The 17,130-nt window shown below is 35.1% G+C and overlaps 1 protein-coding gene across 20 annotated transcripts in view; it reads left to right on the forward strand.

The window, feature by feature from the left end:
* MBNL1 (muscleblind like splicing regulator 1) overlaps positions 1-17,130 on the forward strand; it is a 177,987-nt gene that overhangs the window by 142,703 nt on the left and 18,154 nt on the right. For 16 of the 20 annotated variants that reach the window (XR_005019743.1, XM_036851332.1, XM_036851315.1 and 13 more), the window contains 3 exons: positions 4,977-5,177; positions 15,507-15,764; positions 16,943-16,996. Coding sequence is in view for 19 of the 20 variants with exons in the window: in XM_036851332.1 (XP_036707227.1) it covers positions 4,977-5,177; positions 15,507-15,764; positions 16,943-16,996 (513 nt within the window). In the remaining variant the exon portion in view is untranslated. The remainder of the gene's footprint in view (positions 1-4,976; positions 5,178-15,506; positions 15,765-16,942; positions 16,997-17,130) is intronic. The other 4 variants (XM_036851327.1, XM_036851317.1, XM_036851318.1 and 1 more) reach the window with 1 other exon arrangement.

Here is a 17,130-nt window from a genome sequence, read left to right on the forward strand (position 1 = left end):
CCCTGTTTACACGTTTGACCTTCACAAACACACACATACACCGCCCCCCGCCACACACACACACACACACACAGAGGTAAAATCTAGAAAAATCTGACTTAAAATTTGTGTTCTGTAAATCCCAGCACATACTGAGTATGTATTATTTGTTTTATATACTCTCTCTATTTTATTAAAAATGGCAAACATTATATGCAAAACAAACACTGTTTCACACTGTGTTTTAAAATAAATTAGAATCCCTATGATATTTGCAAGATTACAGCATGGTAACAGTATGTTAATGAAACTTAGTTCAATATAAAAAAAGTGACAATCAAAAATAAAATAAATTAAATTTTAAATAAGCATACTAAAGAAATTGATTAAAATTTGAGATTCAGAGGAAATAACACTAAATCTTTTTTAATGTTCAAATATGTATACTAGAAAATATTTAATATATTTGCTAGTTAGTTTCTGTGGCAGAGAAAAACAGCAAATCCATAAATATATTTGTTAAGCAAATGTTTGTAGAGGTATAGATGCCAAGTGCAAGATGTGCAAAATGGACAAAGCACAGTGCATGAGACTGCACTCTGAGAGCCCAAGTAGAAGAGATAGTTAAGTAAACACACCTGGTGATCAATGCTGAATTCCAGTGACGAAGAATTACGTAGGAACAGAGAGTAGGAAAAGCCCCTTCATAGTTGGAGGTGTGCGTGGATCAGGGCAAACTTCGAGAAACAGTCCTGATTCTTGAAGCCTAATTAGGAATTAAACAGTTGGGCTGGACAGGAGCAACCTTCACTGTGGAGGGAAAACCATGTTCAAAAGCAGGGAGCCACAGGAAGCACGTATACTCAGAGACCTCACATAGAACCTGAACACTGGACCTATTTCCGTATTTACATAGTAGAAGACCACATAGTATATGGAATCGGATTTCCCCAGGAGCTTTAAAAACTACTGCTGCCTAGAGATTCTGATGAGTAGAGAGTGCCAGGGAGTTCTGGGCTTCAAGTCGTCCAGGTGATTCTGTTGGACAGCCAGCATTGAGAACCACTGGTTTTAGAACCACCTGGAATTAAACACACCGATGTCTAAATCCTAGGTCTTCCATGCACTCATTTGTGACCATGGGCACATAATCTCTGTGAGCCCTTTCCCTTATCTGCAAAATGAAACTAATAATATCCACCCGACAAGGCTGTAATTTATTCACGCTTTCATTCATTCATTCACTCACTCAAACACTTATTCAGTGTATATTTATTGAGGGCCTACTGTGTGCCAGGCATCATTCTCGGTTCTGGGAATTTAGTAGTGAACTAAACTTGTATCCCCTCCTCCTTGTAACAAAAGCAGTGGAGTTTTTGCTTTTGTTTGCTTCAAGGAGTTTATACTATTATGAGGATTAAATATAATAACATAGGTAAAGCACTTAGCACAATGCCTGGCACACAATAAATAGAATTATTGTAATAATCATGTTGGCACACATTTAACGAGGGTCATAATGTGAAATTGAATAACATTTTCATTCATAATAAAGCCTGATTACCTTAATGGAATCAAATGTCTCATTTAAAACAAACAAGTGATTAGCCCATAAATGCACCAGCATTAGTAAGATTGCAATTTGTTTTTCTCTGCTTAGGATGTTCACTGGCAAAAAGGCAATCATAAACCAACCTTCCTTACGCCTTCTGGGAACAAAGATATCTGTAAATCATTATTACAAGGATGTAGTCAGTATCAAATACACCAATTACATAGTTATATGTTATCCTGTGGTTACTTTGGAGAAAATAGGATGCTGCTTGATAATACCATTGTATTAATATCCGTCTTTGCGATTCTGCTGAATCCTCTGCAGGATGGCTTTTGGAATAGAGAATTGGCAGTGCCACAGTTCAAGTGCTTCACTAATCTGATTAGAGCACTCTGATGGGGCCAGCAATGACCTACCTCCAGCAAGGTGCTCTTTGAAAAAGGGATATAACAGATTTACAGAAATTCAAAAGAAATGAAGGAATGCTGCACTTCAGTGGGTTTTTTTGGCAGCTGTTGGAATCCAGTTTCAAAGTATAGAGCTATTATCGATTGTCTGCCTGTTTAGCAAATAACTCTTTATCTGGAGAGGGAGCAGTTTGAGATAATGTTTGTTGAATAGTTGATGTTTTAGAATTTTAGAGGCTGCTACAGATTTTACTTGGGGACAGTGCCCTAAAGTTCTTCAGATTTGAATTTGTTCTGCTGAATTGTCAGAAAATTAATTCATGTGACGACTCTGTAGAAACAATCCAGTGGAAAAATTGTTTCCAGTTAATAAGATGAGTATTTTTATCTCGTAAAAGTATTCTTTTATCTGTAATATGCAACTGCTACACTATATGCATTGCAGATTATAAATTTATTTTATTCAGTGATATTTAACAAAGCTGAATTTTACTGGCCACTGATCTTATTTTCTTAAAATAAGAATGCTTTTCTTCCCTCCATCAGTTTGTCAGTTTGACCTCTGCTTCTAAATAATTATAGTAGATTGTGCAAACTGACATGAACATCTCAATAACTTTCTGAAGTATACATTTAAAATGCCCTCTCTGGAAATACATATTAATTCATAGCAAGAATTAACATTGACCAGCTCTGTTATCCATATTCTAAACTAGTCTTTTAGTCTTCTGTGCTAAATTTCTTATAATTCTTAAATATCTAAGAGAAAAATTAGAGTGCTTTTCTGGCTGAAATTTCACATATTGTGTCCGACAGTATGTAACAGTGTAAGTTTAACGTGAATATTTCTGAATAGAGATCCAAGTTCAACATGTATTTACTATACAGGTCAACTCTTGTGTTGCTGCTGCCTTGGCAGCCAGTAGTCAGTGAAGCAGTATCAGATCAGCTGCTGTTTGAATAAGTAACTGTTGATAGATGGAGATTGCTCTGGGCCCCAGTTTCTGACAGGTTATTGATTGTTAATATCTGGAACCCCCAATAGTTTCCTATTGTCCATGGGTAGCTGCCTTGGGCAGGGATCGAACTGGGGACTGGAGGTATTACTTTAGGCGACTTCATCAAGAGCCATCAACCTGGCAGGGCAACTAACCATGGCATTCAAACCAACACATTAGGAACAATAATTATTTTAATTTGAAAATATCGATAGAATCCATGGTATATTGTTTATTGACCCAAGTGAATCAAATTATGTATTAAATACTCTATATTACATGGTCTTCTTAGTAAGACTGGATATGCTAGCTGCAGATATTTTGTCCTAAAACAATTTGTGAGGTCACGAGAAGGCTGCATCCTTTAGGATAGGAATTTTCAACCCCAGCACTATTGACATTTGGGGCTGGATAAGTCTTTGTTACGAGGGACTGTTCTGTGTTGTAGGACACTTAGCAGCCTCTACCCATTAGATGCAGCTGGCACCCCCCCAGCTGTGACAACCAAAAATGTCCCCTGATATTGCAAAATGTCCCCTGCAAGACAAAATCACCCATAATTGAGAACCACTGCCCTAAGAAAAAAGGAATACTTGAAATCTGTTTTACTCTTCTAAATACAGGATGAGTCAGGGCCAAATTAGATAAAGGATATATTTTATTTTTTTAAAGATATTTCTCCTGAGCTATAAGAATTACTTTTGTAACATATACATCTTGATTGCATAAAACCTTACACCAAAACTCTCTTGAATACTAAATAAACTCTGGGGCATCTAACTTCTTATTCCTATCAGAGGGAAGAATTATCTACATTCTCATGTCCCTTTCTTTCTAAAAGAAATTTCTATGATTCTATTCCTTACCACAGGATAAAGATAACAAATTGTTTAAAATTACCTTAAAGAACAGGATCCATTTTGTCCATTTGTTTTTGTGTTTTGGAAACAAACATTATTATTACATACAGCATTAAACATCAAGAATGAAAACTCCATTGAATTAGGAAGTTGAAAATTTACTACCAGTAAGGTGAAAAATTGTGCTAGGTTATCTTTTGAAAACTGGAAAAGCACATTGTTAAAATAGATTTCAGGTAAATTATTTAATTTTACTCAAAAACAGATATATTTCCTGATATGTAAATTTTCATATCAACAAATAGAAACCATTTTCATATATTCATGAAAGCATTTCTGGCAAAAAAAAAATCTATCTTGTAGCATTTTATTCAGTGCTACTATATGTATTTCCTTGAACAATCATAATGCATTTCTTTAGAAGTGTTCTTTTTCAGACTTCACATTTCAGAATAGTTTCTCCCTAGTAAGCTGAATTCGTTAAGTATCTCACAAAGGTGTAATAGGCTGGTGGAAGATTTATAATTTCCCCAGGAAAACCTGCAACAAATATATATGCCAAATACTTTATCTTATATGCTCAAAAGAAATGGTGCCATCATCACCCTTCACATATCCCATAAGATTTATTCACAGTTTACATTGACTGTGAAACTCTGCTATCCACTGGGAGCTCTGCTTTATTTATTCTAGATAATAGGGCACTTGCAACCTATTACCAGTTGTAAACAGATCTTTTAAGTACATCTGACATAGCAATTATGAAATGTATTTCTTAGACAAGTTTCCAGGATTAAATCAGGACAAAGGTGGAGATTAGGTAACCACAAGAAGTTTCTGTATTGAATGGTTGAGCTATTTTTCAAAAAGAAATTGCAAGTATTATAGACCCCAAGCTTCAAAATCCCAGTGGAAAGTTTAATGGATAATTACCCATTATATTTTAGAAAAACATTGATTTGATGAATGCTTATTTTAAGAAACATTCTTATCCTAAATGAGAGTAAATAAACATACAATTAAATGGAGAGAGGGAGGGAGGGAAAGAGGAAGCAAAGGAAGAATGGATTATGGATGGATGCATGGATACACGGTTGGAGGATAGATATATAATGCAGGATATCAACTTTGAACCAAGACCTGCCGATTAAATTTTGCTTTGTATTTTATTTTTCAGCCAATGTTTTCAGTTGCACCAAGCTTAGCCACCAATGCATCAGCAGCCTTTAATCCCTACCTGGGACCTGTTTCCCCAAGCCTGGTTCCAGCAGAGATCTTGCCGACTGCACCAATGTTGGTTACAGGGAATCCTGGGGTCCCTGTACCTGCAGCTGCTGCAGCTGCTGCACAGAAATTAATGCGGACAGACAGACTTGAGGTAGGCGTGATTCGTTGGTGTCTTTATGTATTCCATTCTAAATTTCAAAGTGTGCTCTTTGTTTATTTCTTCCATGGCCATAAAGGTTAAAAACAATTCAAAGCAGAGACCTTGGTTTAGTGTTTGGAGCATTTTGCTAGAATATAGATATGCTATATTTGATGAATGTAACATTTATAGAAGCCACAACATCCGTATGTAGAATAGTGGGTAAGAACTTGGACTCTGGGATCAGACTGCTTGTTACTTCATTGTGCCTCAGTTTCCTCATCTTCAAAATGGAGAGAGTTATGGCACTTACCTCAAAGAGTTAGTCAGTGTCTGGCACACAGCAGAAGCTTCCTAAATGGTTCTTGTTATTGTTGCTATTAACAAATTCTATCAATCCCCTGATACTTGTTCTCATAAAGATGTTATTTAGTTACTATCTACAAACTGTTTTAAAAGTTATCGTTGCAAGTTTTCTCATAAGCCTCATAATATTTTGGTTGGAATAGCAAGGCAGCCTTGTTTGTGAAATGCGATTATAAGTTTTTAAATTGTAAATTGGGTGATGCTCTCAGTCTTAGAGTCAAGGATGATCAGATGTATGTACTTTGCTATTGCTACATGAAAAAGAAATGAAAGATATAAATCTTATGTTGAAGTGGTTGTTGAGAATTTTAGCATGGCTGTAAATTAGTGAACTTGGTAAACTCTAGATGAAGGGGGAAGAATGGCAACATTACTGTACATTGAAGCTCTCACATCTAGCATTGGTGTCCATATAAAGAGCAAATGAGCTCTTCCTCTTTTCCCTGGTTAGCACGAGGCAATACTTTGTGCTGAGAACTTTTGCGTGTCTTAATACTGAGAAAGCAGCAAAACAAGGCCATTGTGTGAACATAATTGACTCTAATAATTTATCAGTTTAGCAGGAATTTATTTAATAAGCACCAATTTTTTGTTTATTAAGTTTCACTGCATGCATTACAAAGGATCTCAGATTTCAGAGTAGTTATAACCGCCACCATCTTTTTGACCGTAATAATGATAGTTGATATTTATTGAATATTTACTGTCTACCAACCACAGCATTACCCCTTCATATGCAACAAACATTTAATCCCCAAAACAATCTTATGAGGAAGATACTATCATTAACTCCATTTAACAGGGCGATAAATTTATGGAGAGAGATGTAACATAACTTATTCAAGGTCACGTGGGTAGGATGTTCCTGTGGGGTATGAACTCAGAACTACATTTTTAAACGCTAGTATATTACTCTCCCTTCCCATACAGGTGATAGTACAAAGAGGAGGCAGCAAATTTTGGCTTGTATGTTCCCTTTAGAGTTTTCATTTGTTTGTTTATTTTAGGCTTATTTTTTTACCTTTCATTGAATGTTTTGGAAAAAGCTACTAATTACAAGAGTTCCACAAGGAGAACTCAGGAAGGATGTTGAGACTTAATTGCATTCCCTCTATGCACCAAGGACTCTCCTGTGTGCTAGAGACTTGTGGGTGGTTTGTCATTGCACAATTGTTCTTGCTCATTGATTACCTAATGCTGTGTGCAGATAAACTGGGAGGAAATTTAAGAGATTTTAAATATTTAAAAATTATTAGATGTTCAACGTATGAATCATCCCTCCCCCTCTCCCCTCCCGACCCCGCCGACCTTTTTGAAGCAAACCCTGGGTTCATAATGTGTAATTGTTGATTGTTTAGTGGGAACCAAATAGGCAGTCTGAGATGAACTTGATAGAATTAATTATTAATAGGAGATGATATTCATAAAGCTGAGAACGTCTCTATTTAAATCTCTGTCAAAGAATCTCTTTAAAAGACTGATTGTGTGGTCAGAACTCTTTTAAACTAATCCTCCCACCATTTTAGGTAGTCTGTAATTGGTTATATTTTGTATGGTGTTTAGTTAAAATGAAGACTTCTGTCTTTTTTTTGTTTTGTTTTTCTTTTGCAAGAAGCTACTTTGAGTATTTTGTCTGTCTTCCTTTCCCATAGTCACAACAAATGGCTACTGTTGCAATGACTGTCATTTCCTTTTAACTGGAATTCCACTTATCTAAATGCCTGATGGTAGGGCAGCTTCCGTATTCTCATTCACAGGATCTGACTCAATGTCACAGTTACAACCTGTTAGGATGTTGCAATGTGAAGCTAAGGGGCACCTTTCTCCTAGCACTTGTGATTTTAGACACTCCTATCTTCAGGGTATTTCCTCTCATGCTAATTGCACTACATCTTGGAGTCTAAAAGACATGGCAGTAAGTACACACACTTAATTTACACATTTAGTTATTTGGGGTTTAAATCTATACTCTATTTTTAACTCATGGAACTCCCAAGTACATTTTAGAATTTTGAGTTCCTTTTGAGGTGAACAGATTTTGAAACAGTTAAAATATTGGCCAATTCTTCTTGCCACTTCTTTCTCTCTTTGGCTACAAAATAGACAATGAAGAAGTTAAAAACAGGGTAGATTATCAGCCTTCTGGTTCTGTTTAGAAGAACTAACACATATTTATAGCACCCAGTGTGATACTACAAAAAATGTTAAATTGAAAAACAGGAATCGAATCCAAGGATTAGTGCTGGTGATTTTGCTAGTTAGGTGAGTAAGCATAGGTCAAGTTTTTTATATTTTCTGAGCTTCATATTCCACACATATTAAATTAGGGGAATATACCAGATAATCTCTAAGATCACCTCCAGTTAGAACATTCTAGGTGAAATTTAGGTCATTTTCATGTGTTTAATGCCAGCCACAAACTACTGAAAAGGTATTTAATGTATAAATAACACACACACCCAAGCTTTCTATCACTATTCATATTATCCATTCTTTGTTGGATATGTTTTAAAAGACCTTGTAGCTGCATACTTTCTATGCTGTAAAATTCAGTCTTCATGGTTTTCTCTAAAGAGAAGCAAATCTCCTGAATATCAGTCACTGAAATGAGGCTTTTAAAATTCCATTTTATAACTTTGGGATGCCTTTGTGTAATTTTCAAGTAGCAGTCATTTTCAATGATTATTTTAAGAAATTGTTAAAATCTGTAGGTACTGGAAAGGACTGAGGTTTTTAGTCTTATCTTTGCTTCATTACAAAGAGTTGGTAATTAAGGAAATCATTGTTTGACCTATTTTCACGACAATAATTTTTTATGGTGCAGAAAGGATCCATGAATGCATTTATTCTCTTGTTTATTCAACAATATCCAATGAAGAACAATTGAACATCTTTCACGTAAGAACTGTTGTAAGGAATATCTTGAAGCCTTAAAAGGTTACCAGCTGTGTTATCAACAACAAGAAAAGGTCCACCAGAATAGTGCCAAGCTCATAAATGATGCCCAGTAACTTGGTCAGTGAAGGAATAAATGAGTCAGTCAACCAGTTAATCAATTAATTAATCGCAGAACGATACATGCCCTTATTCAGAGCTTAAGGTAATGTAACAGAAGAAATAAAATACGACACATTTTAAACATGTGTTAGCATCCTCCTTGAGAACATGTTTTACATTTTGAACATTCCAGCTACAAAATATGGCATCTTGTTCATGCCCCCCTAGTCCTAGAGCAATGGTTTTCAACCTTTAATGTGATTAGAATCACTTGGGATGATTGTGAAAAACGCAGGGCCTGGGAATTCCCTGGCGGTCCAATGGTTAGGACTGGGGCTTTCACTGCCCAGGGCCTGGGTTCTATCCCTGGTGAAGGAACCAAGATCCCACAAGCCACACAGCACAGACAAAAAAAAAAAAAAAAAAAATTAAAAACTAAAAAAAAATTTTTAATGCAGGGTCTCATCCCCACAGACTGATTCGGTGGGTCTTTAGCGGATCTCTGGAATCCTTTGCACAGATCTGCCGGTGATTCTAAATGTGAATGGTCTATAAAATACCTATTCCGGGGTATGCCAGCACCTGTTATTTAAGTCTTAACTTTTCATCATTTACCTCATGTACAGTTACTTGTATACAAAAATCTTCCTCCTCCAATGCATTTAGCATCCTACATTTTGTGAAATTGCTGAGAACACAATGTATGGCATTATGAAATATTTTAAGCAATTGGTGATAATTTTTAGGGTAATCTATACTGCATAACAGCATTAGCCAAACAAAAGACAAACCAGTGGCCACATATTTCATATGCTGATGGAGACATTAGGTTGCCATTTCGTGAACTACATCATTTTTCTATCAATAGTCTATATGACAAAAACATATGACATATTCGAGGAAAGGTGAGCAAACCACTCGGCTTCTGATACTTTTCAGTTGAAGTTTGTTTTAAAATTCATGTGCCGAAAGTTTTATTCTACTGAGGTAATCATGACATGAATTTCTAATTCAGGCCACTGGATACTGAATGCTTCCACTACTTACTGACACAGAAGAGTCTAGTGACTTTTTTCGTATAGGCATAAAAACATATGATACCTACTGCCTACACAAAACAGAGCATTTAAAGATAAATGTGGATTCAAGTGATAGTGAAAGGCATTCCTGCAAGACATTATTATAGGCATTTAATGGATTTGTCAGGATCTATTGCATATAAAAAATGCAATTCAAAATAAGATTAGAAAAGCAAATGCTTTTAATAATATAAGAAAGGCTTATTGATAGAATTATTTTACTTCCATATTTCTGTAGAGAGTGTTTGGCTACTGCTTGTATGATATTTTAATTTCTTTAGAAAATTACCAAGAAATATTGAGTTTTATGCACACAGGTCTATGTGGTCTACATTTTTTTTTTAATTGTAATAAGGCTTTAGAATGACTCTCTAAAATGTGGTCACACCCCCCATTTAAAACATCTAGTCTCTGTCGATTATTACTGTCTGTGATTAGTTTGAGTTTTGTTTTAGAGATGACAGAATTGTAAATTGTTTAAAATAAGGGAATTGCTAATCCTGGCTTAGCCAACTCATATTTGCTGTTTTTCCACCAATTTCTTCATACAAATTAAAGCTAAACTGTCCCTATCTTTGCAGTTATTTAGAAGGAGTAATAAAGGTAACTATAGATTTGAACATTTGGCATGTTGATGCGTTTGTTTCAGATGTCCTGTCATGCATAGGAATGAATAAATGAAAACCTGGCAGTGGATTTAATGGGAAGTTTTATTTAGTTGGTCATTCCTATATATTCAGATTTGATTTTTTGAATTACATAAGGTCAAATGACAAATTCTTAGCTGTATCATCTATAGAAATATGCTTGTCTTCACTGGCTTGGTGGTAATGATGGGTTCCACCTTTTAGATTTCAAAGAAAACTCCCAGTTGATCTTAACAGAAATTCTCTGAGGTAGCTAAAGTAGATGTCTTTTTCTTCATTTTTTAAAAAATGAGGTTCAGGTAGACCAAATTTGTACAAGTATCAAATAACAGACTGAAACTAGATATCGCATCATCAGATATTTATCTTGGGAATGTAATTTTACAAACAATTAACTAAGATCATTTCCCCTAATCACCAGAATTTTAAGATGTGGATATTTGAATTCTTTTTGAATTGAAAACACAGGTAATTTCTTTGTATTAGATTGTATATTCATGACCTGTAATGCTTTGGGTTCTTTGATAAAATTGTTGATTATCCAGTATTTCTTTTTTAAAGTGTTGTGTTAGCTCAAACTTAATAAAGTCCATGATGCTTACTGTTGAACAACGGGTATGTATGTGTCTTTGAATAAGCTCCTTAATATTGGTCATTAGCTTTAAATTGACTTCCCAAAGTATTAAAGTACCCTGAGAGTCCCTCTTCCCTGTTACAATTAGCCCTCTCTTCCTGCTTTGAATGTTAGTCTCTAAAGATGACTGAGTTAACTATGTTAAGCACAAAACATAGAATGTCTCTTAAAGAACATGCAAATGGCTGCTTAGTTTTGAATAAGTTCATACATTGACCTTAATTTCCTTAGACTCTCAAGCCTTAACTTGCAGAGTAATGATGAATTTAATACTACTTATACAACCTATTATTATTTTGACCATTTTGAAATATGTTTGTCATGTTTATAGAAATTGAGATCAAATAACAGAACTGTTTATTTTAACCAGATTTGTATAGTGTGTTTTAAGCTATCTGTACATTATCTTATTCAGTATTCATGATTCCAGAGCTAGTAAATATAAACACTAGATAGAACCGAAAATTTCTGATTTCAAACTCTATTCTCTTTCCACTCTACTACTGCTATTTAATTAACAAAAGAAGGTTTATGTAGAATTAATTTAGATTTCCTTGGGAAGTTTTTCTGATTGCTTTTTCTTTTGATTATTTAAAGTTTATATGCCAAAGGTGTTTTTCTGGAAATGGAATTTAGTACTTTAATGTTTTCAGTGAATATTTTTATTGAAATGATGGTTTTTACTGTAAAAGCAACCTCTTATCCATTTTGTATGAAAGTTTACAAAACTTACCTGATTTCCAAAGCAAATCCTGCCTTAATACTTTTTTTTTTTTTCATTGGAGTAGAGTTGATTTACAATGTTGTGTTAGTTTCAGGTGTACAGCAAAGTGAATCAGTTATATGTATACATATATCCACTCATTTTTAGATTCTTTTCCCGTATAGGCCATTACAGAGTATTGAGTAGAGTTCCCTGTGCTATACAGTAGGTCCTTGTTAATTATCTATTTTATATATAGTAGTGTGTATAGGTCAACTGCCTTTAATACTTACAGTACATATAAGTACTTATACTTAGAAACATTCTTTTTGATTGAAGCACATTATGTGTTTAGCTAATATCAATAGATGGAGTTATTTTCATCTAGGTTTGAAAACCACTTACCAAACTGTAAAAAGTACTTATATATGTTGACCCACAAATGCCATTTCTGCACATTTATCCTTAGAGAATGATTTTTTAAAGAGTGTGGTCATGAATATACTCTTTGCAACATTATTTGTAATATCGGAATATTGGAAATAATCTAGATGTTCTCTGAAAGAGTTACTTATATTATACACATCTATTTTATGGAATTTGATGCACCCAGCAAAAATGATGACTCTGGACACTATTAAGTAAAACAAACAAACAAAAAGCTTATGCTACATTGTTGAGCAAAAACAGATCACCAAGTAATAGCCATACTATAGTTACAACTATTTGAAAAATATGTTCGTGCTGAAGATTGGATGAGAATAGAAAAAAGAGCCATAATGTTGTTAGGATTTTCAAATTTAATTTTATCTTCTTTTTTCCAAATTCTCTTTATGGTAAATTGTGCAATTTCTTATCCTGATTTGAATTATAAGGTTAGATTTGTTGAAATTTTGTCTGTCAACTATAATTTGCTAACACAGTACTACAACTAAGAGATTTCTTTTGGGGAAGCAACACAGTCTAAAGTTTTCTTGAGTTTATCAGGCCAAACCCATATTCAGCAGTCAAGGGATAGATCCCATTTTATTGATGGTCATTATTAGAGAAAAATCGGTTTGAAAAGTTTTGGGAAGTTTGTTCTATTCAGATAGGTACCCAACAATCCCTATATACATCCAAAGCTTGGCAAACTTCTCTAGCCCCTCTAGCCTTGTAGCTCTCACCAGTACAAGTTTTCACAAGAGATTTTCAATTTCTTCTCTATTTTTTTCAAAGGCAAGAATAATAGGAGAACAGCTATTTCAGTATATTTCTTCTGTCCCATTTCTCTTGTCAGGAGGAACCTTAAGTTGGAAAAAAAAATGAAACAGTCAAAAATGTATATCATGCAAAAAACAGTTAACTAAGTTCTTGCAACATCAGAAAAGGCTGGATTTAGGAACAAAATTCTGAGCTAACTGCTAGTTATCAAGTCTGCTTAAATGTTGTTTAGAATTCTCCCTCAATGCATCCTGCAAGACAGTAAAGAGTACAAAACTGTAATAAGCCAATTATTAACCTATACAAACCACACTGACACATGCATAAAGCAAATGGAGAGGGACGAGAAGGGGTCTTAGAATGATCATCTTTATGCAACCTGATTTTAAGTTCACATCCCTGAAAATAAAAAGAACGTTGAGATGGACAGAGAAATAAAAAGTCAGAATCAGCCTGGCACTCAGGCTATATTTTGGGAGAATGATGCTCACATTTCTGGCACCAGCACTGGCATAATTGTTTTTGAAAAATTGCAGATCTTTGATTTTAATAGTTATTCAAGATCCTACAGATAAGACTACCTTCAGATCTTCTTTCTTGTCAGTGTGGCAAAGAGTGAGAGAAATTGGAAAACAGAGTGTTGGTTCAGCTGCTGCCAGTTTCTTTGCAAGCATATTCGAGAAAGCAGGAATTACTGAAGAGCTAACAGCAGTAGTGTCCGAACACAGATGGTTTCCTATTGGATGAGGCTGCATTGACACAGATTTGTTTAAACAGAAAAGTAACTTTTTTGTTTATGCTGTGGTATAAATTTAGCATAATTTTACATATATACCTGAAGAGTTTTTATCCTCATTTAAGTGTTCCTCTCTTCCTATTTTGATGAGTCTAATTTAGTAAGTGGGGATTTGTGGTGTAGAAAGCTGCACAGCTGATTCCCGTCCTTAGTGAGAGTGGAGGACAATAGTTCTGGATAACAGCTTTACCACTTTTGCTTTTCAAATTATAAACTCCTGGCTATCCTTGTTTTCTTTTGTTCAAGAAGATAAATGCAACGATAAAAAAAAAAAAAAGGATCTTCTGTAACTTCCTAAGTCATCTTTGTATTCCTAATATCTCTCAGAGTGTCTGGCACAGAGTAGTTACTTAATAATTTTTAAAAATTACATAAATTGAGGTGATGAATAGAGTTGGCTCATTGCTATGTGTAATGCAATGCTTTAGCTAGCTTGAGGTTTCCAAATGGTGCAAGATGTTGTTTATAATGCTCTTTTTAAGATATACCACGATACAAATTATAGAGACCTTTTTAAAAGGAAACACTTTTCCTCAATAATGGGATATGGATGTAAAAGGGGGAAATGCCTAGAATCAAATGTGATCATTTCATGTACTTAAATCCAAGAAAATCTTTGTTTTTTTAAATCACAACGGGGTTTCCCCCCCTTTTTTCCTCTTGATGAATTCCAAAATTGAGTGTTCAGGGTCTGTATTCGCTCAGTTTGTAAAAAGATTTGTGAAAAACAAAACGGAAACATCCTTGAAGCATGAAGTAAGAGCATAAAAATATAAGGGCATTCTGTGTTGAGATGGCCCTCTTGTGGTAAAAAGGTCAAACTATTCTGACTGAAGACAGCGCCGGCAACCTCTTGATTAGAGCAAGCACCATGACAAACTTTAATAGTTAGAGTCAAAATCGAGCAAATGAATGAAAAATAACCCATTTTCACCTTTCCCCAGGGACCCCATCCAAAATTAATAGATATGAAACAAACAGTAACAAAAACTAATCTTTTTCCATCTGCTTTTTATAGCTACCAGGTAAATCTCTAATGATCAAAAACTTAGCTCTTGGAAACATTTTATGAAAAAGCTATCCTTTGACTTTTTACACTTTCACTCTTAAATAATTTCTGATTAGCATAAAAGTTGCAAAAATAGAACCAAGAGTTCCTGCCTATCCTTCACCCAGCTTACCTAAATATTGACAGCTTACATAGCCATGTTACCACTCACAAAACCAGAAAATTAGCATTGATATGCTGCTATTAGCCTATCTACAGACCTTAATCAGATTTCACCAGTTGTCCTACCAACATCCTTTCTCTGACTCCAGGATCATTCAGTCAGTGACAGTGTCTCAGTCTTTCTTTGTCTTTCATGACCTTGACACTTTGGAAGAGTACTGATCAGTCATTTTGTAAAACATCCTACCATTTTAGTTTGTCTGATGTTTCCTCATGATTAAATAAATTCAGGTTATGCGTTCTCAGCAGTAATACAACAAATGTAATGTTGTATCCTTTTTTCAGTGCATCATATCAGTAGGTACATGATGTCATTATGTCTTTATCACTGGTGATATTAACTTTGTTTGATTAAAGCAGTGTCTCCAGGGTTCTTCACTATATAAAGTTACTGTTTTCCCCCTTGGTAATGAATAAGTGTGTCAACATAATTTAAATTAGATATTTTACCATAATTAGTACCATAAATGTGTTTTCTTTCTCATGGACATTTTACTGAAATGGGATTATAATTTGTATACCGAACTAAGAATGTTTTCAAGTTATTTTGTGGTTCCTTTGCAAATTATCTTTTCCCCTTTCATTTGTTGGCTTCTATCATCAGTCTTGCACTTTAAGTTAAAATCTTCGGAAAGTTTCTACCTGTCCATGTTGACTGACCCCTGTGCACCTAATGACCCCGTAGGTATGTCGAGAGTACCAGCGTGGCAATTGCAACAGAGGAGAAAACGATTGTCGGTTTGCCCATCCTGCTGACAGCACAATGATTGACACCAATGACAACACAGTCACCGTGTGTATGGATTACATCAAAGGGAGATGCTCTAGGGAAAAGTGCAAATACTTTCATCCTCCTGCACATCTGCAAGCCAAGATCAAGGCTGCCCAATACCAGGTCAACCAGGCTGCTGCAGCACAGGCTGCGGCCACCGCGGCTGCCATGGTGAGTAGAGACCTCAGCTCAGTCCTCGTTAACAGTCAAAAGAGCAAAGTGAACAACTATGTCTGACGACAAGCTATTCGTTTATTAACCTTTTTTTGAAAAAATTTTTGCTGAAGATATGTTTGTTCAGGTATCCCAGACAATACATAATGAAGTTACCATTCAGAGAAGTGAGGGTAACTCCTCAGATGGTTCAGATTGCTCCTACCTACTCTCGGCCTAGCTCTTAATACTGTGTCTTATTCTGGATATAGGGTTTCTGAAATTTCTGCTTTGTACAGAACACCTGTCTCCTTTTCGGTTTAACGATACTGCCATTTTCGGTCCTCTTATTTCTGTGTGCCATCTAATCAGCCATTGTTTTCCTTCGGTGTGTTCTTTTGCACATCAAGGCTCTTCTCTACATGTATCTTGCTTTTAACCATAACAAAATCTGGAACTATTTAGGAGAATTGCTTCAACAAAATTGTTTTTAGAATTAGCTACAAGATTTTGAACAGTTTGCTATCTAGATAATCTTAAACAATATTGTGGCATAAACAGAACTGTAAAACTAGAGAAGCTTGCCTATGCCATTATGTAGAAAGGAGAAAGCAGTACTCAAGGAGGAGTTAGAAATTGGATCATTTAGAACAGGTACTCAACTATATATACTTAAGGTAAATTTTAATGTGATCTAATAGCTGATTTTAATGAGTCCATTTTTGTTCTTTGCTTAGCTGTTGTAATGTTGTCCTTTTTTTTTACATAAATATATGACAATCTTTATTCATAAAAAAGAACACTGTGTGGTATTTCATAGCACAGTAAAATAATCACGAGAGAGGTCTTTTCTGTGTTTGTTTACGGATACTTGAGCAAAAATACAGAAGGCAGACTCTCTCCTCCTCTCTTCCTTTCACTCTTTTTTTTTTTTTCTGTTAGAGTATCTTGTTTGTAATTAACTACGAAGAGGAGTTATCCTCCCAATAACAACTCAGTAGTGCCTTTATTGTGCATGCTTAGTCTTGTTATTCGTTGTATATGGCATTCCGATGATTTGTTTTTTTATTTGTTTTTTCTCACCTACCCAAAAATGCACTGCTGCCCCCATGATGCACCTCTGCTTGCTGTTTATGTTAATGCGCTTGAACCCCACTGGCCCATTGCCATCATGTGCTCGCTGCCTGCTAATTAAGACTCAGTCGGCTGTCAAATCACTGAAGCGACCCCTCGAGGCAACCTTTGACCTGGTACTATGACCTTTCACCTTTTAGCTTGGCATGTAGCTTTATTGTAGATACAAGTTTTTTTTTTTTTTTAATCTATTTAAAAATATATATTCCTTTTTCTGTTATAAAGTTGTAAAGTACAATGAAAAACTGAG

Source organism: Balaenoptera musculus, chromosome 4 (assembly GCF_009873245.2).
Source record: "Balaenoptera musculus isolate JJ_BM4_2016_0621 chromosome 4, mBalMus1.pri.v3, whole genome shotgun sequence".
NCBI lineage: Eukaryota > Metazoa > Chordata > Mammalia > Artiodactyla > Balaenopteridae > Balaenoptera > Balaenoptera musculus.